Source organism: Cicer arietinum, chromosome 3, assembly GCF_000331145.2.
Source record: "Cicer arietinum cultivar CDC Frontier isolate Library 1 chromosome 3, Cicar.CDCFrontier_v2.0, whole genome shotgun sequence".
Taxonomy (NCBI): Eukaryota; Viridiplantae; Streptophyta; class Magnoliopsida; order Fabales; family Fabaceae; genus Cicer; species Cicer arietinum.
In genome coordinates, this window is record NC_021162.2 from 25,337,425 (window position 1) to 25,363,651 (window position 26,227).

Sequence of the window (26,227 nt, forward strand, 5' to 3'; positions counted from 1 at the left end):
TCGTGTAGGTCCGTGATAGACTGCACATTTTTGTAAATCGTACTGACCCGTGATAGGTGGCACATCGGTAAACAGTACTGGTCTATGATAGGCGGTATGTTTACGATTTACGTTTTTTTGCAAATCGTGCTGATCCGTGATAGGTGGCACCTCGGTAAACAATACTGGTCTATGATAGGTGGTACGTTTACAATTTACACTTTTTAGTAAATCATGTTGACCCGTGATATGTGGCACCTCGGTAATTAGTACTGGCATGTGATAGGCGCTACAATTATGATTTACACCCCTTCGAGGAGGGTTTTGGTTCGGATTCCGTAATTCATGCATTTTGGCATATACACATTGCATTAGGGTGCTTAGCACGCGAGTCATGTTTGATATACTATGATGATTGCATATGTATACTCTATTGTTGTTGTGATTGTGCCGAAATTGATAAGTTTGATTGTTTGGATTTGTTTGTAAGTGTTGATTGATTGCGAGACCATTTTCGAAACAGAATTCTACAGTTTTCCATAATTGCATTCGAATACAAGAAGGTTGTAGTCGAATACAGTTGTTTTGATTTTGCTACTGACTTATGAAAGATCAATGTATTTGAATACAATAAGGTTGTAGTCGAATACATATGTCATGATTTTGCTACTGACTTATGAAACAACATTGTATTCGACTAGAAGAAGGTTGTAGTCGAATACAGATGTCCTGATTTTGCTACTGACTTACAAAATAGCACTGTATTTGAATACAAGGATGCTGTATTCGAATACGACAATGCAGTTTTGTTAAAAACTTCATTTTTCAACTAGTTTATGCATGTTTGACATATGATAACCCTTTCAATAAGTATGCCAAGATGAAAGGTTATTTTGTGCATTTAAAATTTAAATGTTACGTGATATTTGTTAATTTCGGTTGGTGACCTTTACAATTATTGTTGAAATCTGGGCTTTGCCCTCAGATGAGAACCAGGATCGTCCTACTGGTTAGTACCCTGGAAATGGGAAGGTAGTTAGTCATACCTGACCGGTGCTGTGTTAGAAGAATCTTGCGGGGTGCGTGGAGATCACCTGGGTTGTATAGTTTTTTTGTAGCATGATCAGATTAGATGGTTGTATAAGGGATATACGTGTTTCTTTTGTGGATGTATTTATTTCAATTTGGAAGATTGTACCTATACCTCATATTGTGAGCTGGACTTTTATTTTGATGGCTCCATGTACCACTTTTTGATGTGACGTGGGGGAGTTAAAATTTTTGGGGCAGTGCTTTTGTGCAAGTGTCTGCCGAGAATACCCTAGGGGTATGAGCTATGTCTGATAGGCCTCATATCCCCGATGTGTTTTGATGTTTAAATACTTTGGATTTCTATTTCAAAAACTATTCCGCTGCTTGTAAATATTGTTGACTTTTATCGTTATGTTACGACTTAAATATTTATCCAAAAGTATTTATTTCTTAATATTTGAAATTCGATTTTGGTTTTTTTTTTTTTTTTATAAAAAAAAAACGGGCTGTTACAATTGTGGTATCAGAGCTTTTGGTTATAGATTGTAGGTCAACCTGTAGGTTGGAAGTCGTTATCTGATCATGCATCGGGGTAATTTGTCTGAGTTGTCAGATCAAGGGTAGTTGTTATGTGTTGAGGTAGTCGGAAGTTAGTTTTGGAATTAATTGAAGTGGTGTTAAGACTCTTCTTGATGATGGTTTTATAGGAAAACCTTGCCACCAAGAAGGAATAACACTCCAAGAGTCAATGTCAATAGGGATGACCAAATGGCGGAAGCTATGAATAACATGGCTACTTCTAGTCCTTCCCAAACTATTGCAAAGACTCGACGAGATCTAGAAAAGAGGGATAGAGAGATTCGTGCTGCTGAGTCAAGAGGATTATAAGATTTTCATCGTTACAATCCTCTCAAGTTTAAGGGTGATGAGAATCCAGATCAGTGGATACAAGAAGTGGAAAAGATCTTTGAGATGATTAATTGTCAGGCAGGAGTTAAGGTCAACTATGTCACTTATCTGCTATTAGGGGATGTTGAGTATTGGTGGAGGAGTACAAGTTTGTTGATGGGATCAACTCACGAGGAGGTGAACTGGGAATCATTCAAAAGGAAGTTTTTAGACAAATACTTTTCGATGAGTACCAAGACTAAACTGTGTGATCATTTTCTAAAACTTTATCAGGGGAACATGATAATGGGTGAATATGCCGCGAAGTTTGAATCGTTGTCAAGGCATTTCAGGTTTTTCCGTGAAGAGATTGATGAACAATTCATGTGTCATCGTTTTCAAGACGGACTAAAGTATGAGATTCAAAACTCTGTCTTACCCTTGGGAATTCAACGTTTCCAAGTTATTGTGGAAAAATGTAGAGAAGTTGAGGATATGAAAAATAAGAGGGCTAGCCAAGGAGGGAATTTTAATTCAGGAGGGCCTAGTCGGGTGAACCATCAGAACAACAAGGGAAGACAAGTTGCTAAACCTTATAATCGACCACAAAATAACAACGGGGGGAAAAATCGCATGGGGAACTAGAATTTCGGAAGACAATTAGGACAAGTGGTTCGATATTTCCGATGTGGGGGAGAGGGACATTATGCTAGTGCTTGTACCTATAATATTCTCATTTGCTTCAATTGTCAGAAGCCAGGGCACATGGCAAGGGATAACACGGCTCCGAAGGTGGAATCAGTTGTGAATGTAACTAGGGCTACTCATCCTATTGCTAGAGGACGCGGTTATTGTGTGAGTGTTGAAGCTGGAAATCCATCTAGCAATTTGGTTCAACGTGACTGTGAGATTGCAGTTAACACTCTAACTACACTTTTTGATTCGGGGGCAACTCATTCCTTCATTGCTATGGATTGCGTGAATCGTTTGAAGTTATATGTGTCTATTTTGCCTTTTGATTTGGTTGTTTCCACACCTGCTAAGACTTTGACAGTAAATTATGCATGTTTACATTGTCAAATAACTATTCAGAATAAGGATTTCTTGGTTAATTTGATTTTTTTACCTCTACAATCACTCGAGGTCATTTTCGGTATGGATTGGATGTCGTATCATTATGTGATCTTGGATTGTGCTTGCAAACTGGTTCTTTTTCCCGAACCAGGAATTGTTAAGTATCTAGCTGCTAACAAACTCGGGGTGTCACTAAGAGAAGGAACTCATGAGTTTTTGTCTTTGGCTAATGTGAAGGCAAAGATAAATATGAACATAGAGGATGTGATGTTTGTCAATGAGTACCGGGACGTATTTCCAGCAGAAATTCCAAGATTGCCACCAGTAAGAGAAGTGGAATTTTTCATTGATTTGCACCCAGGAACCGGACCTATTTCAATTGCTTCGTATCGAATGTCGCCATTGGAATTAAATGAGTTCAAAGGCCAAATTGAAGATTTGTTTGAGAAGAAATTTATTAGGCCAAGTGTATCACCATGGGGAGCTTCGGTGTTGCTAGTTAAGAAGAAGGACTGAAGCTCGCGCATATGTGTGGATTATAGACAGCTTAATAAGGCAACTATTAAGAATTGCTATCCTTTGCCACGCATTGATGATTTAATGGATCAGTTGAGAGGAGCCGCATTATTTTCGAAGATTGACTTAAAGTCGGGTTACCATCAGATTCGGGTAAGGGAAGGAGATATTCAGAAAACTGCTTTCAGAACCCGTTATGGACATTATGAATATCTTGTTATGCCGTTTGGAGTTACCAATGCACCAAAAAAATTTATGGACTACATGAACAAAATCTTTAGTCCATTCCTAGATAAATTTGTTGTGGTGTTCATTGATGATATATTAATTTATTCAAGGACTAAGGAAGAACATGGAGAACATTTGCGCCAAGTTCTTGAGATTTTACGCGAGAAGCAATTGTATGACAATCTATCGAAGTGAGTTTTGGCTAGAAGAAGTGAATTTCTTAGGACATGTGATAACCAAGGAAGAAATCGTTGTGGATCCGACAAAGATTGAGACAATCCTTGTTTGGAAACAACCTTAGATTGTCACTGACATACGAAGTTTCGTAGGACTTGCAGGGTACTACAGGAGGTTTATTGAAGGTTTTACTAAGATTATAGCTCCATTGACACAACTTACTAGAAAGGATCAACCGTTCGCATGGATGGAGAAGTGTGAGGAAAATTTTCAGTTACTAAAGATAAAGTTACAACCTCACCAGTATTGGTATTATCGCAATCAAAAGAACCATATGAAGTTTACTGTGATGCGTCTCGCCAAGGGTTGGGATGTGTTCTGATGCAACACAAGAAAGTTGTAGCTTACGCCTCAAAGCAATTGAATATTCATGAAAGAAACTATCCTACTCATGACTTGGAGCTTGTTGCTGTAGTTTTTGCATTGAAGATCTGGAGGCACTATTTATATGGATGCACGTTCACAGTGTTCAGTGACCATAAAAGTTTGAAATATTTGCTTGATCAGAAGGATTTGAACATGCGTTAGAGACAATAGATGGAGACTCTTAAGGATTTCGATTTCACACTGCAGTACCACCCTGGGAAGGCCAATGTAGTGGCGGATGCGTTGAGTAGAAGAAGTGTGTCAGTGTCTTCAACAATGATGGCTAGACAACAAGAGTTGTGGGAAGCTTTTAGAGACCTATACTTGAATGTAGAGTTTGCACCAAGAATTTTGAAATTCAGAATGATTAAGATTTCGAGTGGACTACTTGAAGACATTGTGAATTCTCAAGATGACGTCTTAATTCAAGAGAAGAGGAACCTAATAGTGCAAGGGAAGACAATTGAGTTTAAGATCGGACCAGATAATATTTTGAGATGTAATAGTAGGATTTGTGTACCAGAATTTACAGATATGAGGAAAATAATTTTAGATATGAGATGTAATTGGACCCGTTGCTTATCGGATTGCTTTGCCTCCGATATTGTCCAATATCCACAACGTGTTTCATGTGTCGTAGTTAAGGAAATACCTTTTCGATCTGTCTCATATGATCGAACCAGACACAATTCAACTGAAGGATAACTTTTCATTCGAAGTATTACCTGTAAGAATTGATGACAGGAAGATTAAGCGATTGAGGAACAAGGATGTTTCGTTGGTCAAGGTGATTTGGAACCCAATTATTGGAGATGAGACTTGGGAACTGGAGATCAAGATGAGGGAACAACACTCTAAGTTATTTATCGACGCGTAGTTTTGAGGATGAAACTAATTTTAGGGGGTAGTAATGTAAGACCCATTGTTTTAAATTCTAATTTATGTAATTTGGTATTGAACTCTGAGGCTTTTTATCCAAGTTATTGATATTTTGTGAGTCTAATGCCCAAAAAATATCTTTTGATGCTCCAATTAAAATTATTCGTCGATAAATAAATTAGATTAAGTACGGTGAATCTTTTGTCGAAGAATAATTTATTTATGTTACAAAGAATTTTATACCGGGCAGTTTTGTTAAAAATATCTCGGGTTTTTGAAAATTTTATCTATCAATTGAGTTACAACGAGAGTGGGAAGGAAAAAGGAAAAGGAAAGGAAAAGAAATACATAAAGCATTTTCTTCCCTGCTCGCGAACCCTTTCTTCTTCTCCTTCGTTTTCTTTCTTCGTCCTCTTTCTTCTTCTCTGATTCGAAAACGAAGAAAAACGGTGTTAGGGATTTTCAAAACCGTCAAACACAAACCTCCACATTTCTTCTAGATCTAAGCTTTATTTCGCGAAAAGATAGAAGGGAAAGTTACTCATCTTCCTGCTACGGTGCTAGTGAACAAACTTTGGAAGTGATGACGCGACCATAAATTTTATCGAAATTAATTGCAGTGTCGGAATCGCTTGTTAAAGCTACTGTTAAGGTAATGGCTCCTTCCAAACTTTTAGCTTGCATATAGAATGCTATATGTGTATTTGTGGAGTTGGAAGTTTGTGAAATGGATGTGTGATTTTTTAGAAAAGGAATTTAATTCATTTATGTATGTTTTTGAGGAAATTAAATTTGATGTGTTTGAGGTGTGGTTTGTGAAAATTAATTTGGCTTCATTTATGTTTGAAAGTATGAAAATATTTGGTTGATTGATGATTGAAATTGGTGTGGTTTTTGTGGAATTTGAATTGATCGAATTTAATGTGAATTGTGGATTACATTTGATGTGTGGTGGTGGAAAATATATGTTTAAGTATGCTCTATGTTGAATTTGAAAATCATTAGTGTTAAATGAGTATTAAAAATGAGGAATATTTTAATATCTGCATTTACTTAATAATTGTTGTGGAAAGAGTCAGAGTATGCTCATGTATTTCATAGTACATGGTGACCGCGATGGTGTCATGGTGATAGTGGTGACCGTGATGGGTCACAAGATGATGCCATGTGATTTTTTGGTTCATCTTATCCTTGCGGTAAACAATACTGGTCTGTGATAGGCGGTACGTTTACGATTTATGTTTTTTGTAAATCGTGCTGACTCGTGATAGGTTGCACCTCGGTAAACAGTACTGGTCTGTGATAGGCGGTACATTTACGATTTACGCTTTTTAGTAAATCGTGCTGACCCGTGATAGGTGGCACCTCGGTAATTAGTACTGACCTGTGATAAGTGGTACAATTATGATTTACGCCCCTTCGAGGAGGGTTTTGGTTCGGATTCCGGAATTCATGCATTTTGGCATATACGCATTGCATTAGGGTGCTTGGCATGCGAGTCATGTTTGATATACTGTGATGATTGCATATGTATACTCAGTTGTTGTTGTGATTGTGCCGAAATTGATAAGTGTGATTGTTTGGATTTGTTTGTAAGTGTTGATTGATTGCGAAACCATTTTCGAAACTAAATTCTGCAATTTTTTGCAATTGTATTCGAATACAAGAAGGTTGTAGTCAAATACAGTTGTTCTGATTTTGCTACTGACTTATGAAACAGCATTGTATTCGAATACAAGAAGGTTGTAGTCGAATACAAGAAGGTTGTAGTCGAATACAGATGTCCTGATTTTGCTACTGACTTATGAAACAACATTGTATTCGAATATAAGAAGGTTGTAGTCGAATACAGATGTCCTGATTTTGCTACTGACTTACAAAAAGCACTATATTCGAATACAAGGATCTTGTATTCGAATACGATGGTGCAGGTTTTGTTAAAAACTTCATTTTTCAACTGGTTTATGCATATTTGACATATGAAAACCCTTTCAATGAGTATGTTAAGATGAAAGGTTATTTTGTGCATTTAAAATTTAAATGCTAAGTGATATTTGTTAATTTTGGTTGGTCACCTTTATAATTATTGTGGAAATCTGGGTTTTGCCCTCAGATGAGAATCAGGATCGTCCTATCGGTTAGTACCCTGAAGATGGGAAGGTAGTTAGTCATACCTGACCGATGCTGTGTCAGAAGGATCTTGTGGGGCGCGTGGAGATCACCCGAGTTGTATAGTTTTTTATTAGCATGATCAGATTAGATGGTTGTATAGGGGATATACGTCTTTCTTTTATGGATGTATTTATTTCAATTTGGAAGACTGTACCTATACCTCATATTGTCAGCTAGACTTTTATTTTGATGGGTCCATGTACCACTTTTTGATGTGACGTGGGGGAGTTAAAATTCTTGGGGAAGTGCTTTTGTACAAGTGTCGGCCGAGAATACCCCAGGGGTATGAGCTATGTCTGATAGGCCTCATATCCCCGGTGTGTTTTGATGTTTAAATACTTTGGATTTCTATTTCAAAAACTATTCCGCTACTTGTAAATATTGTTGACTTTTGTCGTTATGTTACGACTTAAATATTTATCCAAAAGTATGTCTTTGTTTGTTTATGAAATTCGATTTTTGTTTTGTCTAAAAAAAAAACAGGTTGTTACAAGAACCACTTCTTGAAGCATTAGGGAGTCAAAGTCACATGTTTGATACAACTGATGGTGATATTGCTATATGAAATTCCACTAATGAAAATATTTTCAAACAGACATCATCGACTTTGTGCTTGGCATTTAATTCATAATGCAACATCTAATGTGAAAAATATTTAGTTTGTATCAAGTTTCAAACAATGCATGTCGAGTGATTTTTATGTTCTTCAGTTTGAGAGAAGATGGTTTCAACTTGTTGCAGTTTTAGGACTCGAGGAAAACACCTGGTAGTTTGCTTTGTACGAAAAGCAAACAATATTGGCCATAACATACATTAGAGGGAATTTTTTTGTTGGCTTCCGAACAACTTCTCGATGTGAGAGAATACACTCATAATTTTGCAAGTATGTCAATCTGAATGATTGTTTATTAGACTTTATGCAACATTTTTTTCGACCGGTGAAATATATGAGGTATAAAGAAGTTGAGGTTGATTTTACATCATCTTTTGGTGAACGTATTCTGTAATCACAATTGCCCTCTCTTGAAAATGTTCTCGATACTTATACAAGAGAGAATTTTAATATTATTTTACCTATTTTCCTTAGAGCCCGCACTTGTAGGATGATGGTATAAAACAATTCGAGTCTTCTTTTATTTATACGTACAAATACTAAAATGATCTGAAACACATTAATACATTGCAAGTAATAGCTAGAGATGATCAAACAACACCTACATTTAATGATCCTTACAATGAGGGACATTGAAGATTTCAAGTTAATTAAGAAGGAAATTATGTGGTGGTGCATCCTTGTCACAAAGTAGAGGAAAAGCACCAAGAAACCCCCCAAAATGTGGTGCATGTGGTATAAAAAGTCATAACAACAATTCATGTCTAGTCCCAAGAGACAATGATTTCAATTATGAGATAACTACTAATAAAGCTTTGAGAACTTGAATAAAGTAAATGCTCCAAAGAAGATAAAGCATTTGCACATCTTTTGATAAACATCTTGAATTTGCTACATGTTTGAAAATCTTTAAGATATGATATGATCATAGTATGTTCTGCTTCTCTGATCTCATACCAAGATATGCAGAATCGTTCACGAAGATATATATGGATACATATTAAAGATTGATTTGCCTTGAATGATGATTGAATATTTCATATGGTAATATTCTCAACGAACACTTATTCTTTTTATTTAAGAAGAACTCGGTCAATTCATTAGAAAAGTGAGAGAGAAAATAAAAAATGTTATGTGTTAAGAAGAAAATCTAAAAAAGTCAAGAAAACATTAAAAGAAAAGAATGAATGAAATATCCTCTCAATAGAGAGTTATTAGAATTGACGTAAATTAGTTAAAGTGTTATCACACAGTTGTACTGATATATGACTTGATTTGTAACATCCTCTCAATAAGTGTTAGAATCCTATAAATAAACCTGTTTTTTATAAAAGTAAGTTGAATGTTTTAATAAAAAAACAATTTTTGTAAGGAAATCAGAGTAGCTTTCAGAAACGTCAAACACAATTCCAACCTTATTTCTTGTGTTTTCCAACACCTTCAACTGGTATCAGAGCGCGATCTCTTGATTGTGCACTTTATCGTGTATGCTTTTGAATCAATCATTTTCTTTAAATTTGTTTTTCCAAAACTTGTTTCGACAAGCCTACTTACAAGGACTATAATTGTCATTTGAAAAATATATAAAGCGCTTTTACAAAACATCTATTTCTCAAATTTCAATTTCATCTCATTTCGAAAGTTTTTTTTAAAGAGGTATTTTATCTACTTTAGGGAAAAGAGTTTCTGTGTTAAAGTTGCCCTTACGTAAATCACTCTTCAGTGATATTTTGAGTAGTAAAACAAAATTTGTGTTTTGAGACAAGTGAATATTCAAATAGAAGAACAGACATGAATAAGGATTTTTACTATGTCCATTGAAAAAGAGTAATCATCTTAAAGTCATATCTATATGAGAGATAATTTATTAAATTAAAATTGTCTTAGGAAATACTTCATCGTGTGATCAACTCTCTTTTGAACAACAAATTAATTTTTTGTGTGTATTTCCTCTTTTAAGATCTGTTTTTTTATATGTTCTAAAAAATTCTTTCCATTCTATTATGACTTCTTGTTGTGTCTTTTTGAAACTCTTTAATGAACTCATATGTTTTTTATAAGGCATAATGAGTTAATAAGTGAGAAGAGTCTACTTACTAATATTAATTTTTATCCTATGATATAAAGAAGTATTAGTGAATACAAAAAATTGTTAGTGCAAAGTAATGGAAACATTATGATGCATTTCAATAAATAGTATAACCAGTTAGGGAGAAGTTTTCTACAAACTTCAATGATCTAGGATATCTCTTCAAATGAGCAAGGAACTCTTTAGAAGAAATGGTGAGCAAAGCAACCTCTCACTCAACATCTTTTTGGAACGTCAAACGACAACAAGTCGAAGATCCTCATCATAACAACGATGATGTATTTGAAATGATTAGGAAACTATATTATCCTCAAAGAATCTTGATCTACATGTAAAGGACCAAAACTCTCATATGGAAGACCAACATCTGATGTCACCGCTAAAGAAGTTAATACAACAAATGAGTTTAATTATCTCATCATTCAGTCACACTCATGGTCATATCAATACACATCATCTGAGACTCATATTTGGCCTATGGTGTATTGCATGCTTAACTCATCATCTGAGACTCATATATACAAAATTAAAGAAATAGAAAATATGATTGCATCTGTTGATTCAGAAGGAAGTTCATAACCAAGATAACTCTGCTTCTGGTTAGATGATAATCTAATAGAAAAATCCAACAACCTCAAGTAAAATACGTGAAAGGATATATTTACTAAATTACTCTAGTCTCTCATCGTCAAGTATCTTGTACTTTATTTTAATGTGCGCTGATTTGTCTTACCTTATATGTTTTTGTTTTACGTGCTTGTATTTTCGTATTTGTCCTATCGTGTGTCTGTGTTGTCCCTTATGCCTTGGTCTATGTTGTCTTGTCCTTGCTCTAATCGCTTACATTGTTTTTGAAAATAGTTATTTGTTCACTTTCGTTAAAATCTATGTTTTTAAACTTTCTTCAATACTTATTTAAACCTCTCTCCCATCTACTATTTTTTAAAATCATTTTTCTCGTTAAAATCTTTTTCTCCCAAATCATTTTGTCTCTTATCATCCAAAACGTTTTAAACTTGAAACCCTCTAGGAAAATCCAGTTCTATATCTCATTATTTATTAAGTCTTTATCTTCCTAAATAATCATCTTGTTACACTATACTCTTAGAAAGACCTCATAATTTTCTTAAAACATGAAATGCTTAACTGAAATGGTGAAATGTTTGGAAATCTTGAATTCGTTACATTTGTGAATTACGGTCAACAAGATGGATTATACAAGAATATCCACAAAATGCATTCAAAGGTTCACCTTGTAGAACCCTTGGGTATTAATGTCTCCTTCTTTCAATAAGCACCTTAAGTACAAGGAGGAAGTAAGAAAAAGAGCATAGAAAGACTTGCGCCTCATTTTGGTTAAATCTTCTAGATTAGATAAAAATTTGAAAGTAATAACAAAGAAATGGTTGAACACCTACAATTTTATCAAAGATTTATCTTTGAAATATTATATATACAAATATAGTTAAAGAAAGTCCTACCAGACAAGTCAAAAGGATTATAAAAAAAAGAAGATTGCATTATCTCATTTTCGTTAGTTACATATGACAAATCAGAAGGTAGGATCCTGATTTGAAAACTTCTTTCTCACTGCATGAGATGAAAGTTCAAATAAGGACAACTTTTACTGACGAATATTTTAAATAAATAAATTTAGTTTACTTATGTATTAAGAATTGATCATTCAAACCTAATATGTAATATAAATTAATGGATCTTGTTTAGATAGTCTTAGAAATTCCTTAGGACTTTTGTTTTTCTTTTAAAGCCTTTTTGTAATAAGTATTTTAGTTGTAATGGAATATGTATGTGTTGCAAAATGGAATATGTATGTGTTGCAAGTGTAATGTGAGTTATGAGTTGAATAAACGTTATCATCTTTTTGACCTTCCAGTTTTATCCTCTCTTTTGTTCCTTTTTTTTTCCTTCAATTGTCTTTTCTCTTCCTCTCCCATGTCTTTCAAAAAATCTTTTCTTATCCGCTATTTTTTTAAAAAAACTCGTTTCCTTTCCTTCTTTTCATCTTTAAAAATTAATTTCTTCCTTTCCTCAACCACGACTTTTTACCTCCCTCCTTTTTTGTCTTATGCATTTAAATTGTCCCACGTTTTCTAAAGTATCTATCATACTCTGTCTCACTCTTCGTTTTCCTCTACGCCCTCTCATTATGTCTCATATTTCCAAAAATGTTTTCATTTTCTTTCTCGAGAAATCTGGTTACTAATATCTCAAATATTTTCTTTCCCCTTTACCTGTGTGTTTTCAATTTTTTCTTCATCCCTGATTTTTGTATTCACTCTTTTATGTTTCTCAATCTCATCTATTATGGATTCCGGTTCATCTTCTAGTAGGAAAAGGAAGTCACATTCGTCCACCGAGAAGAAGGAAATCCCACCATTTGAAATTACCTCGATCGTGAGTGATATTCTTTTTGAACAACTAGAAGCCTGGATTGCACAAGAAGTCGACCATAAGTTGGATCTTATCATCTCTTAAATGGAGGAAGAAGTTGAACTTATGTGGTGTGTCATTTGATGTCTCTGGAACTTGTCTAGGATTAGCTTGTCTTTAAGTTTTTTTTATGTCTTTGTTATCGTTATCTTTTTTTTTTTTTAATGAAATTACCCTTTCTTTACTTTTGCTTTTTTCTGTTTCCTTTGAGCTTTCGTTTAAATTTATGCTAATCATCTGGATGTAGCGTGACCGTTTCTTTTATCCCTCTTGTGATCCTTGTGTATGTTTGACTTACTATAAATTCTATAATTTCACCGTTTTTGATAATGACAAAAGAAATATTATGCATCTGCATCATTTTCATGATATCTCTATATAATTTTATTTGCATATAGACATTGTTTCATTTTGAATGAGTGCACAACCAAACAATATTTTTTGGCCATGATCGTCAACTCCAACAAAAATGCCAAACATCATATTATAAGAATTCACTGTCTAAGTAGTATCAAATGGAACATCTTCATACTCTTTGTACAATTCAAAGCAATGAGGTGGAGACCAAAATATATTCTTTAGTCTATTTTCTTTATTCACAATAAATGCAAAATGGAAGCAAAAGTTTTCATATTCGCACACTTGCAAAATTGTAAAAGATCATTAGCATCACCATCCAACTTATATTGGTGAATCTTATTGAAGAAATTATGAATATCTTTCTGAAGAAATGGAAGATCTCCATGCTTTACATTTTTCTCAAGCTCCATAACACATATTATTTGCTGGACTGAAATATCAATTTCTTTTAATAACAAAATTCTCTTTCCGTCTTCTTTAGAAATGTTGCGGTAAAATGCATGGAAGCACACTTGATCTCGAGGTAGTAAATCATGATTATGATTGGATATAAGTTCAATAACCTGCCATTCTTTTGGAAAAATATCAAAGGCTTTTTGCAATTTGATTGTCATGTTCGTCTTGCATCCGCACCTTGAAGAATGTCTATTTTGTTGTTCTTTAGATGGATCATGATTTTTTTTTATCCGGAAATCTTTCATGGTGACAAAAGTAATTTCTTCTATGTATCGTCCCATTTTTATTAATAAATTGACATTTCTGGATTGAAAACTCACTCCTTTTGGCACAATTCTCATAAATATATGAAAGATTTTTCCTCACTTAGAAAATATTGTCCAACAAAAGGTTCAAAACCATTTTCAATAGTATTTGATTCCTAGTCATCGTTACTTATATCAATAACTTCATATTCTGAATTATCACATTGTTGATTATTTGGAAGATTGTTCAGATCAATCAAATATGTGACTCAACCTACGTAAATAAATTCATATTATTATTGTATTGCTTAAAAAATGAAATCATTTTACCAATCTTTCTCCTACTATCACAAAATATTATTATTGAAATTTTAAAGAAGGGATTAGTGGTGAAATACTTATAAAGATTAAAAAATGTACATTACGATAAAAAATTAAGAAATGAAAAAGACTTCATTGTAATTGGTCCATCTATTTTAAAAGTCAATAATTATGGTCCATCTCTCTGATTTTTAAATTAAAAAATGGAGACATAACATGTTTTAATTAACATGTCATATGATACGATATTCTAAAATGATTAACGGTCATAAATTCATAATAAAACACAAGAAAAATGGGAAGTGGCAAATTAGTTATTATAGTAAACTTTGTTAGATGTGTTCTAATTGAACTGGTCTAATATACACAAATTTTATTAGATATGTTATATTAGATCGATCTAAAAAACATTTTAAAAAAAATCTATAAATTAACTAAAATAATAGAAAACACGCGCGAAAGCTATTCTTCTTCCTTCATGCTTCAGCTGTCTAAAATGGAAGTGGAGCATATCCTCCATGAATTCCTCTCCTTATCTGACCTTCCTTCTCTCTCCCTTGATCTCTACTTCGAGAATCTTCTTCAATCTATGTCTACCGACTCTGATCTCATCGATCGCGCTCTCAAAATGGGTTTTCTCCTTCTCGATGCTACCAAACACTCCTCCCGCAAACGCGCCAAAATAATTACAAATAGATACCGAGATAGACAATAGTAGCTAAATTTAGGGATATCACAATTCGACTCTTCCAACGATCTAGGGTTAATCGTTAGCGAAGAAATCCCAATCGGAACTGACCTAATTGTTCTACCTCAACACATTCCTTTACACTTCACCGATTCCAACTCTCTCCTGCTTCAATTCACCAACCACGTTCTTGGTAAATTTCATTTCTCTATTTTTAAATTCATTATTAACTTAATTTGTACTCTTTGAATTTCAACAAGTTGAATTGATTGGATATTGTGGTAGCATTTGGCAGATGAACCATGGACAATGAAACTAGGTTTGATGATATATAAGTAATCTTCCACAATCTTACACAGTAATCTTCCACAGTCTTACATTGTTCCTATTTTCCCTTGAAACTACGGGAATTTATGAAGTTAAAGATTGTAGATGGGATGTTGTTATTTGTTGTGTTGGGAAAAAAGTTAAGTTGATTTTCCCTTGTTCGCTATCAATTCACTATTCTACTCTTGTTGTTAGACTGAAAATGAGAAAGTGCGTGGGTTATATGTTATGAAGCTTGTGAGATCATTTTGTGGAACCACCCATGAGAATGACGGTATGTCCTTTTGAACTAAGTATAACTATGCTCTAAGGATCTTTTTGGATAGCCAACTTAATTAAATGCTTATAGAATAAACGCTTATCATATAAGCACTTATGTATAAGTTATTTCTATAGGCAAAGATAAATTATGATCAAACTCTTTTATATTAACTATTTTCTAGTAGAAGCTGTTTTTACATACCGCCTTTGAGAGCTTATTAAAGTTAGCTAAAAACGGTTTATAGACATGTGATAGGCTGTTTTCATAAGCTTTCCCAAACACCTTGTCAGGCGCTAGTGGGAGTAGATAAACTCAAATAAGTAGTTCATAAACCAATCCAAATGTAGCTGAATTGTTTCATCTGCAATGTCAAAGTTCTGTATCTTTATTTTATTTTAAATACTTTGTTGTTTCTTTATTTTTAAACCTCGCGTGTTCATAGACTACTTTCTATTGATTGTGGCCTGTTTGATATCTTGGTGTGTTATTGAATTACAAACAATTTTTTTCTAACCCGAGCAGCTGAGGCCCCTATTACTCGACGGTTAATATTCAAATATGTTTAAAATACGGAGATAAATATTTTAGGGAAACATATAACTTGGGTGTTCATAGTTTGCAAATTGTATTACTATAAAATGTCATTTTAATTTGTACTATTGACGTTGTTGATTATTGTCATGTTGATTCATCAAATTGTTTTTTTCTAGATGGCTCTTTTGAACATGTTGGTTCCATACTTGCTAACATAACAAAGCAGCGAGAAGGGAGGGAGCTTCTACTCGACCCAAAATGGGGTCTCTTGAAGCAAATAATTAGACAGTTCGATTCAAATAGTTCATTGAGAAAGAAAGGGGTATGTTTGAATTGTTTACTTTTAATTTATGTTAAATATTGGTTTCCCCATAACAATAACATTGATTTTTGTGAGCATATTCAGTTATTATTACTAACTACTAAGAGCTAAGCTTACATTGGTAGTTCTGTTTTGGTCAGTATTAAACAAATTCATGAATCACGAGACAGGTAAACAAAAGATGTCAGTTTCTGCTTGACTTTGAGCAACAAGTCAAGCGTGCATTAGTCGGTCTTGCACCAGATAAGCATCCTTTTGGTAGCCAAGAAGTCGATGCGTCGTCTCTTGGGTGGGCAATTTCAGCAGTCTCATCTAGAGAATTCTGGTTAAATGGTAACAAGCAATCAAATGGGATGAACTTTGACATACCCATGATGCTCCCTCTAATTGACATGTGTAATCATAGTTTCAATCTGAATGCTAGAATTGTTCAGGAACAAGAGACTAGTAGCACTAAGATGCGGGTGAAGGCAGGTTTTCTTATACTCTTTCATGCATGACCCCTTTCCTAGATACACACACATAACAAATTCTGCTTTTTAGAAACAATTATTGATTTATCTTTGTTGTGTAATTCCATATTTGCCTTAGGTTGTGGCTGTAATCAATGAGGATGACCCTTTATTACTTTGTTATGGATGTTTAAGCAATGATCTTTTCCTTCTTGGTTATGGATTTATGATACATTCAAACCCTTATGACTGTATTGAGTTCAAATATGATGGCGCTCTTTTGGATGCTGCAAGTATTGCAGCTAGAGTTTCTTCACCAAAATTCAATTTGTAATAGTGTTATTGGAAAAACACGTTGTAATAGTGTGCCCAAATCTGGTAAGTTTTTTTAAAAATGTCAAAACCGTGATTCCCCTTAGTATTTTAGGCAGTTTTATATTTATTGTATTTCTGTAACACTTTTATATTTATTGTACTTCTGTAACAGTTGTATCTTGCTATTATTAGGTTTATGTATTTAGGATCAATCCCATAATGACAGGGATCCGTTTTCCCTGGCTCATGTATATATATAGGTCCAGTGACCTCATAATAATATATGAAAAGAATATTATTCCTTCTAAATTTAAGATGGTATCAGAGCTCCTGATCCTTGGGAGCCTCTGACCGTGCCTGTAAACCCTAAGTTGCAGCCTTTATTGCTGCGCCACCTTTAAGCATTGTTGCAGCCTTCATTGCAGCGCAACCCTCAGTGCCTGTAAACCCTAAGTTGCAGCCTTCATTGCTGCGCTACCTTTAAGCATTGTTGCAGCCTTCATTGCAGCGCAACCCTCTCTTCCTTGATCATGGATGAAGTCATGAATCCTATTCTGGAAACTGGGGACAGACCCCAGACTGCTGGAGAATTGCAGAATGTTCATTCTGCTTATCGGTTAAATGGGAAGAATTATCTCAAATGGTTTCAACTCATTAGGACCATCTTGAAAGGAAAAGGAAAGGTCAGTCACCTGACTGATAAAGCACCTGATAAAACAGATCCCAAGTTCAAATCATGGGACGAAGAAGACTCCATGATCATGGCGTGGCTATGGAATTCAATGGTCCCAGAAATCAGTGATACATGCATGTTCCTTAAATCAGCAAAGGAAATTTGGGATGCAGTAGAACAAACTTATTCTAAGGCCAAGGATGCTGCTCAAATTTATGATGTAAAGGTAAAAACCGTGGCTGCCAAACAGGGAAACAAATCAGTTACAGAATATGCCAATCAACTCAAGTCTCTATGGATGGAATTGGACCACTATCGAGTTATACAAGCAAAGTGTTCAGAAGACTCAACAATCCTTAAAGAGTATATTGAACAAGATAGAATCTATGATTTTTTGGTAGGCTTGAATCCTGAATATGACCAGGTCCGAATCCAAATCTTGGGAAAAGAGAAAGTCCCCGGGCTTAATGAAGTGGTAGCCATTATCCGGAGTGAAGAAAGCAGGAGAGGACTGATGCTGGAGACCTCAACCACTGAAAGCTCTGCAATGATAGTTGAAGGAGGAACAATCATGGTTGCTAACCAGAGGAAAAGTGGTGTTCCAAATATGGAAAAAAAAACACGAGGAGGTCTGGTGTACCCACTGTAACAAGCCGCGCCACACAAGAGAGAAGTGCTGGAAATTACATGGAAAACCCCCAAGCCGAGAATGGGGGCCGAAAGGAGGCCCTCCAAAAAGAGGAGGGCAAGGGCAAGCATACATTGCTAATGGACAAAGTGAAGAATCTGTCCAGCTGAATCATGAAGAGATAGAACGGGTCAGATCCCTCCTTAGTAAATTGGAGAAGCCCACAGGTACATGCTCCTTAACTTATTCTGGTAAGCTTCCACTTTCTTTTGGGCTTAATGTTTCAGATACACCATTTACACATTACTGGATATTAGACTCTGGAGCCACTGACCATATGACCCCTCTACCCAAATACTTCTCCACATATTCCCCATGTCCTAGCAACAAGAAAATTTCCACGGCAGATGGAACCCTTATAACTGCAGCAGGACAAGGAGAGGTCCAAATAAGCCCATCCATAACATTAAAAAATGTCCTTCATGTCCCTAAACTGTCCACCAATCTGATTTCTATACAAAAACTCACAAAAGATCTCTCATGTAATGCTGTTTTTCATAGCAACTCTTGTATACTGCAGGACAAGAACTCGGGGAGGACGATTGGACATGCTAGAGAATGGAATGGCCTATACTACATGGACGATCCTAATCTGCCTACCAAGAGCCGCTCTCTCATATCTGAATCTACCATGACCAATAAAGAGAAAGCTCAACTATACCATTGTCGGCTAGGACACCCTTCATTTCGAGTTGTAAAAGTGCTTTTCCCTTCCTTGTTTAAAAATTTAAATGTGGAGAGTCTCCATTGTGAGGTGTGTGAGCTTGCTAAACACAAGCGTGTACCTTTTCCCATTAGCAATAAAATGAGTCCTTTCCCTTTCTTTCTTGTTCACACTGATGTATGGGGTCCTGCTTATGTTCCTAATATCTCAGGTGCTAAATGGTTTTTAACCTTCATAGATGATTGTACCCGAGTGACTTGGGTTTTTTTATTGAAACAAAAATCAGAAGTTAGCTCCGTGTTTTTTTAGTTTGTCTCAATGATTAAAAATCAATTTGGGGTCGGTATCAAAAGAATTAGGTCTGATAATGCCAAGAACTACTTTAACCTTGTATTAAACTCTTTTTGCCAAAAGGAAGGGATAATCCATGAGTCCTCGTGTGTGAACACACCCCAACAGAATGGGATTGCAGAAAGGAAAAATGGACACCTATTAAATCAAACTAGAGCTCTACTTTTTCAAAACCATGTTCTTAAGAGATTTTGGGGGGAAGCTCTTCTTATTGCCACCTACCTAATCAATAGGTTACCCACTAAAATCTTAGACTCAAAAAGTCCCATGCAAGTCCTATGGAAGTCCTATCCTCATTCTACCCACACTTGGATCCTACAAATAAACTCCAACCTAGAATATTTGGGTGTGTATCCTTTGTGCATGTTCATAGTAATGAAAGGGGAAAATTGGACCCTAGGGCTGTCAAATGTGTATTCTTAGGGTACTCTACCACACAAAAGGGGTACAAATGTTTTCACCCCCTATCAAAAAGATTCTATGTGTCAAGAGATGTCACCTTCAACGAACAAGAGAGCTACTTCAAGCAGCCTCATCTTCAGGGGGAGAATGTAAGAGAGGAAGATGAGACTCTCATGCTTCCAAATATGACATTTGGACCTGAAATTAGGACAAATGGCATTGCTGTCCCTGAAATTGAGAGAAGAACAGAACCTGCACCTGAACCAACAGCAGGACCTGCACCTGAATCAACAGCAGGACCTACACCTACACCTGCACCTGAACTAACAGCAAGGCCTGCACCTGAACCTGCACCTAATGATGGAAAATTTGGGAAAAATCTGGTATATTCAAGGAGAGAAAAAGCCATTCTAGAATCTGGCAATGTCCAAGAATCCAACCCATCATCACTGCATGAGGTAACACCTTCGAATCCTATAAACTCCAATGATTATAATGAGTTTGTTTCTGCAAATCTAGAAGCACAGGTGGACCAAAATCTAGACCTACCCATTGCCCTTAGAAAGAGAACTAGAACATGCACCCAACAACCACTTTACCCACTATCAAATTTCCTATCCTTTGAAAAATTCTCACCTACTCATAAAACCTTTCTCACAAACCTCAACTCCACACACACACCTTCCTCTGTATCTGAAGCATTATCTGACAGGAAATGGAAACAAGCCATGGATGTGGAAATGGAGGCGTTAAACAAGAATAGGACCTGGAAACTTGTCACCCTACCAATTGGGAAAAAACCAGTAGGATGCAAGTGGGTATATACAATTAAATACAGGGCTGATGGGACCATTGAACGTTACAAGGCAAGATTAGTGGCCAAAGGCTTCACTCAAACCTATGGAGTTGATTACTTGGAGACATTTCCCCCGGTTGCTAAGATGAACACGGTCAGAGTAATATTGTCATTAGCAGCAAATCATGATTGGGACCTGCAGCAGTTTGATGTGAAGAATGCATTTTTACATGGAGACCTTGAAGAAGAAATATACATGGAGTTGCCCCCTGGTTACAATGGGCAGGTTACTGCTGGAACTGTTTGCAAGCTAAGAAAGGCTCTATATGGGCTGAAACAATCCCCAAGAGCATGGTTTGGAAGATTCACCAAAGTTATGACAGGTCTAGGCTACAAACAAAGCCAAGGGGATCACACATTATTTATCAAACATTCAGATTCAGGGGGAGTAACAATTTTATTGGTGTATGTAGATGATATTATAGTTAGTGGGGATGACAAAAAGGAGCAGCAAGTGCTAAGTAAATGCCTTGCCACGGAATTCGAGATCAAGGCATTAGGGAGACTTAAATATTTTCTGGGAATTGAAGTTGCCCATTCCAAGAAAGGAATCTTCATATCTCAACAAAAATACATTACTGACTTGCTTAAAGAAACAGGGAAGACAGCCTGCAGACCAGCAAGTACTCCAGTGGACCCAAATATAAAGTTGGGAAGTGCGGAGGAGGATATTGCCGTGGACAAGGAAATGTATCAAAGACTTGTGGGCATGCTTATTTACTTATCTCATACTAGACCAGACATTGCTTTTGCTGTAAGTCTAGTTAGCCAATTTATGCACCAACCAAAGGAAACACATTTACAAGTTGCTCTTAGAATTGTCCAGTATTTGAAAGGGACCCCAGGAAGAGGGATTTTGTTCAAACAAAACAAGGGTGTAAGTCTTGAAGCATATACGGATGCAGACTACGCAGGGTCGGGACTTGTGGGCAGACTTATTTACTTATCTCATACTAGACCAGACATTGCTTTTGCTGTAAGTCTAGTTAGCCAGTTTATGCACCAACCAAAGGAAGCACATTTACAAGTTGCTCTTAGAATTGTCCAGTATTTGAAAGGGACCCCAGGAAGAGGGATTTTGTTCAAACGAAACAAGAGTGTAAGTCTTGAAGCATATACGGATGCGGACTACGCAGGGTCGGTGGTAGATAGAAGATCAACTACTGGATACTGCACCTTCCTTGGTGGAAATCTAGTAACTTGGAAGAGCAAAAAACAAAGTGTAGTAGCTAGATCGAGTGCTGAAGCAGAATTTCGAGCAATGGCCCACGGAATATGTGAACTTCTATGGCTAAAGATTATATTGGAAGACTTGAAGATAAGGTGGGATGAACCTATGAGGTTATATTGTGACAATAAATCTGCAATTAGTATAGCCCACAACCCGGTGCAACATGATAGAACTAAACATATAGAGGTTGACAGACACTTTATCAAGGAAAAACTAGACAGTGGCATGATTTGCACACCATATGTATCCACTCAGAATCAACTTGCAGACATACTCACCAAGGGGCTGAACTGCATTAACTTTGAAGGAATTATATCCAAGCTGGGAATGGAAAACACTTATTCACCAGCTTGAGGGGGAGTGTCAAAACCGTGATTCCCCTTAGTATTTTAGCCAGTTTTATATTTATTGTATTTCTGTAACAGTTTTATATTTATTGTACTTCTGTAACAGTTGTATCTTGCTATTATTAGGTTTATGTATTTAGGATCAATCCCATAATGACAGGGATCCGTTTTCCCTGGCTCATGTATATATATAGGTCCAGTGACCTCATAATAATATATGAAAAGAATATTATTCCTTCTAAATTTAAGAAAAAATAATACTTATCAATGGTCATTATTTGTTGATGTGGATTAATTTGGATTTCTACATTTAGGTGTTACAACATGCCTTTCATTTTGGAAATTTTTGACACAATGCAGGGTGTCCTATCTGCAGCAGTGCTTTCTCTTATACCTATGATTCGTCCGTTTCAATGGCAGAGTTTACTGATCCCGGTGAGTCAGTGGATTAAAAAAGCCTCGGTTTCATATTTTTTCTTGCTGCTTTATCAGATAAGTCTAACAATATGTCGGCGATGCTTTGCAGGTCTTGCCAGAAAAAATGATTGAATTTCCTGATGCCCCAATTCCATATATTGTGAGTTTCCTTTTATTTGTTGTTCTGGTGTTGTCTCTTCATCTTATTACTTGTTTGGCATTGTCTGTGTTTAGTGTTATTATTACTTATTTTGTGATGTCTTTTCATCTGTTATTCTAACTTGCACTGGTGTTTGGTGATGTCTTGTACTGGTCTTATTACGTATTCTCTCTTTCTTTTTCCTGTTTAGTGTTCTTATTACATAAGTTGTTATCACTTTAATTTAAGATATTAATTTATGAGTTGTATATGGCCTCTCTAAGAACATTGAATTTAAGTTTAATTAAGTGATAGTTTTGATTTAATGAATTTCCCCCTTATTCACACTATTTTTATATTCTTTTATTATTCATATATGATGGTTGTTTGTGCAATTGAGCTAATCTATATGATTTTATTTATGACCTGAAATGTGAAAGTGTAATCTGCTTGCAAATTTGCTATACTATATTCATTTGAAATCCTAATTATAGTTTTGGTTGTTTTACAAAGGCGTTTTTAACTTATTTTTTTTGGTTTGGGTTTAGGGGACTGTTTTGGACAGTCATGCTCTCATTTTACAACTTTGTCATGTCAAGACTGATGGTAAAGTATAAAATAGAGTTGAGAAAGACAAGAGTTCAAAAAAGTTGCTTGTGAAAAATGTTGCTTTTGAGGCAATAGAGAAGGATCTGAGACAATTGTTTAGCCCGTTTGGTCAGGTAAATACTTTGAAAAGTGATAATTTGGTCCAATTGTTGGTAACTATTCATTCGTTCTCCTGTTCAAATTATGATTGATGTATCATGTATTTGTTACCAGTGATGACAACACATTATGAGGAATTTTTACTAACCTTCAATAGTGATCTTAAACACTTGTGGTTGATGCATCAAATAAAGATGTTTAGGATTATAGTTGAGTTGAATGAATCAAAATGGAAAGCAAATTATGACAATTTATTAATCAGTAACCTACTATAAAGCTTTTATGATAGTTTATTAATCAGTAACCTACTATAAAGCTTTCACTCATGTTTGATGACTCCAAACCGTGCAGATTAAAAGCTTAAGGTTTCCAATGAAGTTTGGAAATCATAGAGGCTTTGCTTTTGGGGAGTATGTTACTCAGCAGGAGGCACAAAATGCTCTTATAACACTTTCAAGCACCCATTTATATGGCATACATTTAGTAAGTGAACCTAAGTTGTGGATTTTTGAAATTTTATTAAGGCAATCCTTTAATTTCCCCAATTTTTAAGTGGTGTCAATAATTTTGCTTTTGTGGAGTATGTTACTCAGCAGGAGGCACAAAATAACCTTATAGCACTTTCAAGCACCCATTTATACATTTGGTAAGTGAACCTAAGTTATGGGTTTTTGAAATTTTACTAAGGCAATCCTTTAATTTCCCCAATTTTTAAGTGGTGTCAATAATTTCTATTTACACTGCAATATATTTTAGAAACAATGGTCCTTACTATTTTTAGGTGATAGAGAGAGCGAAAGAAGGCGAGAGTTTGAAGGAACTGCGGGCTCGAACTGCTGCTCAATTCGATTTTGTCTATAATTACATTAGTGTTATGGTTCTACTTATTTGTTGTGACATGTTAAGATTCAATTGATATTTAGTTGATTTATTAATTGTGCTATAATGAAGGAAATATGAAATTTAGTTAAATTTTGAATATGACTTGTAAGATTGGTTAAAATTTAACCGATTTAATAAATCAATTTTGAATTTGTCTTGTTAGATTGGTCCAAATTTAACCGATGTAATAAATCAATTTTGAATTGACTTGTTAAATTGGTTCAAATTTAACCGATGTAATAAATCCATTTTGAATTTTGACTTGTTACATCTGTAATTTTAGCCGATTTTATAATTAATTATTTATTACAATGTTTGATGTTAGATCGGACAAGTAACCGATCTAACATGTACATAGGAACCGATGTAACAAGGTTTAATTGCACTAGTGCACATTGCTAAAGACTCCCATTCTTTCTACTTTATGCTCTCATTCTTGTTTGTGTTCATTGTTTTGGCCTTTTTCAGATTTAGTCTTTCATGTTTTCTGAACTATATTTCAAATCACGTTACAATACTTCATTTTTCATTTAAGTATCTTGTATGATATTATTGCTTTGGCTCTAGTATTACAATTCGATTTCTAGTCTCACTCTATTATTAATAGCAATGAATTGAAATATTAATTCAATTCCATTAAAAATTCGGAAAAACTTGGAGTTTCACTAAGGCCAAATAAACCTTTATTCATTCCTCCTTTTTTTTTTCCAAAGAAATTATTGTCTAATTCAAAAAAGACTAAAGAAGAGGAATTTAATCACATATATTTTTTTTATATTGAATCTCTAATCTTCATCACCCCTTTCCTGTACCAATAATTAGAATAAAAAAAGGGGAAAGTCGATAAATTTGAGAATAAATGATTGATTTCTATCAATAGACCCGCTAGAGCCACAAACCATAAAGGACTTGCCACTGATGCCACGGAGAAATGTTTTTAGATCTCACATTTCAAATCCTCCTTAACTTTTTCTTGTAATTTATCGTACATAATTACATACAGAAATATGAATAAATTTTTAATATTAATTAATATTAATTAATATTAATAATTACTTGCATTTGTCGGGGAAGTCCAAATTCAATTTGAATTGTACAACAGTTAATTAGATTTTATTTATAGAGCATTCTTTTTATATATATTTTTTAATTCAAATTATATTATAATAACTATATTTACTATATTATGAATTTTTTGAAATTCATAATTTGATTTTAATTTTATGATGTTTTAATTATATTTCATATTACTTAATATATATTATTATTTATATTTTTTATTCTTATTATTATACTTTTTATATTGTTATTATTTATATATTCTATCTTTTTATTGAATTAAATAGAATAGTATCTATAGAAATATAATTCTTTTTCAAATTCGACATTTATTTATACAGTATAAGAAATAATAAATTAAAAAAAAAATTGCAAGGATCTATGATATATATAATGGAAAAATGTGGAAAAGAAGAGAAAAATTATTTACTATGATATTGGGAATCAATGGTAAGGGATGTAGCGTAACTTGATATTGTGAATCAATGGTAAGGGATGTAGCGTAACTTGGCAGTACATTTGTTGTGGGTACAACTATTAGTTATCGCTGTCACCAACTATTAGTTATGGTCATAGTAGTAACAAGAGACCGGTTCAAATTGGACATACATACTTAATATGAATAGTTTTCCATCTTGAGTATATATGCATCCAAGATATTTTGGCATTAGATTATTTTTTTAACTTTTTTTATGAAAATAAAGCGGTCTTAGTTCTGTTTGGTAGAACACGAGTCTCCAAAACCCGATGTTGGAGGTTCAAATTCTTGGGAGTGTGATTTGTTAGATTGAGAATGACACAAAAATAATAGCATGACCGTCTAATATAAAATATGAATTTTATCTCATGTGAATTTGGATTCAAACAAACAAATAAAAAAGGAATATGAAGTCAATACAGAAAAAAAATGTTACTTAATCAAAGATCCAATTGATCATCACGTTGGTATTGTAAATATGACATTATAAATAATCCTGTCAAAATAAGAGGAATTAGACCTAACA

General features: G+C 34.6%; 1 protein-coding gene across 11 annotated transcripts; it reads left to right on the top strand.

Moving 5' to 3' along the window:
* The first annotated feature begins 14,338 nt into the window (after nucleotides 1–14,338).
* LOC113784052 (uncharacterized) lies at nucleotides 14,339–24,326 on the top strand. Of its 11 annotated transcripts, none has more exons than XM_073366070.1 (11): nucleotides 14,340–14,787; nucleotides 14,880–14,952; nucleotides 15,117–15,195; nucleotides 15,894–16,039; nucleotides 16,210–16,509; nucleotides 16,631–16,869; nucleotides 22,379–22,453; nucleotides 22,545–22,595; nucleotides 23,123–23,296; nucleotides 23,634–23,928; nucleotides 24,064–24,326. In XM_073366070.1, exons 3-6 carry the CDS (start codon nucleotides 15,150–15,152, stop codon nucleotides 16,823–16,825), a joined length of 687 nt encoding a protein of 228 aa, XP_073222171.1. In that variant the 5' UTR covers nucleotides 14,340–14,787; nucleotides 14,880–14,952; nucleotides 15,117–15,149; the 3' UTR covers nucleotides 16,826–16,869; nucleotides 22,379–22,453; nucleotides 22,545–22,595; nucleotides 23,123–23,296; nucleotides 23,634–23,928; nucleotides 24,064–24,326. The 11 variants fall into 11 exon arrangements, 10 of the variants coding, with proteins under 10 accessions (XP_027186020.1, XP_073222171.1, XP_073222173.1 ...); XM_073366072.1 differs by having other exon boundaries at nucleotides 14,880–14,929; XM_073366073.1 differs by having other exon boundaries at nucleotides 14,880–14,913.
* Nucleotides 24,327–26,227: the final 1,901 nt, after the last annotated feature.

What these genes read in the sequence shown, in the direction of transcription:
- LOC113784052 (XM_073366070.1), top strand. Translation starts at nt 15,150, where the DNA reads ATGAAGCTTGTGAGATCATTTTGTGGAACCACCCATGAGAATGACG. An exon ending in GTTCATTGAGAAAGAAAGGG is followed by an intron (nt 16,040 to 16,209) that starts GTATGTTTGAAT and finishes ATCACGAGACAG; the next exon opens with GTAAACAAAAGATGTCAGTT. An exon ending in GCACTAAGATGCGGGTGAAG is followed by an intron (nt 16,510 to 16,630) that starts GCAGGTTTTCTT and finishes TATTTGCCTTAG; the next exon opens with GTTGTGGCTGTAATCAATGA.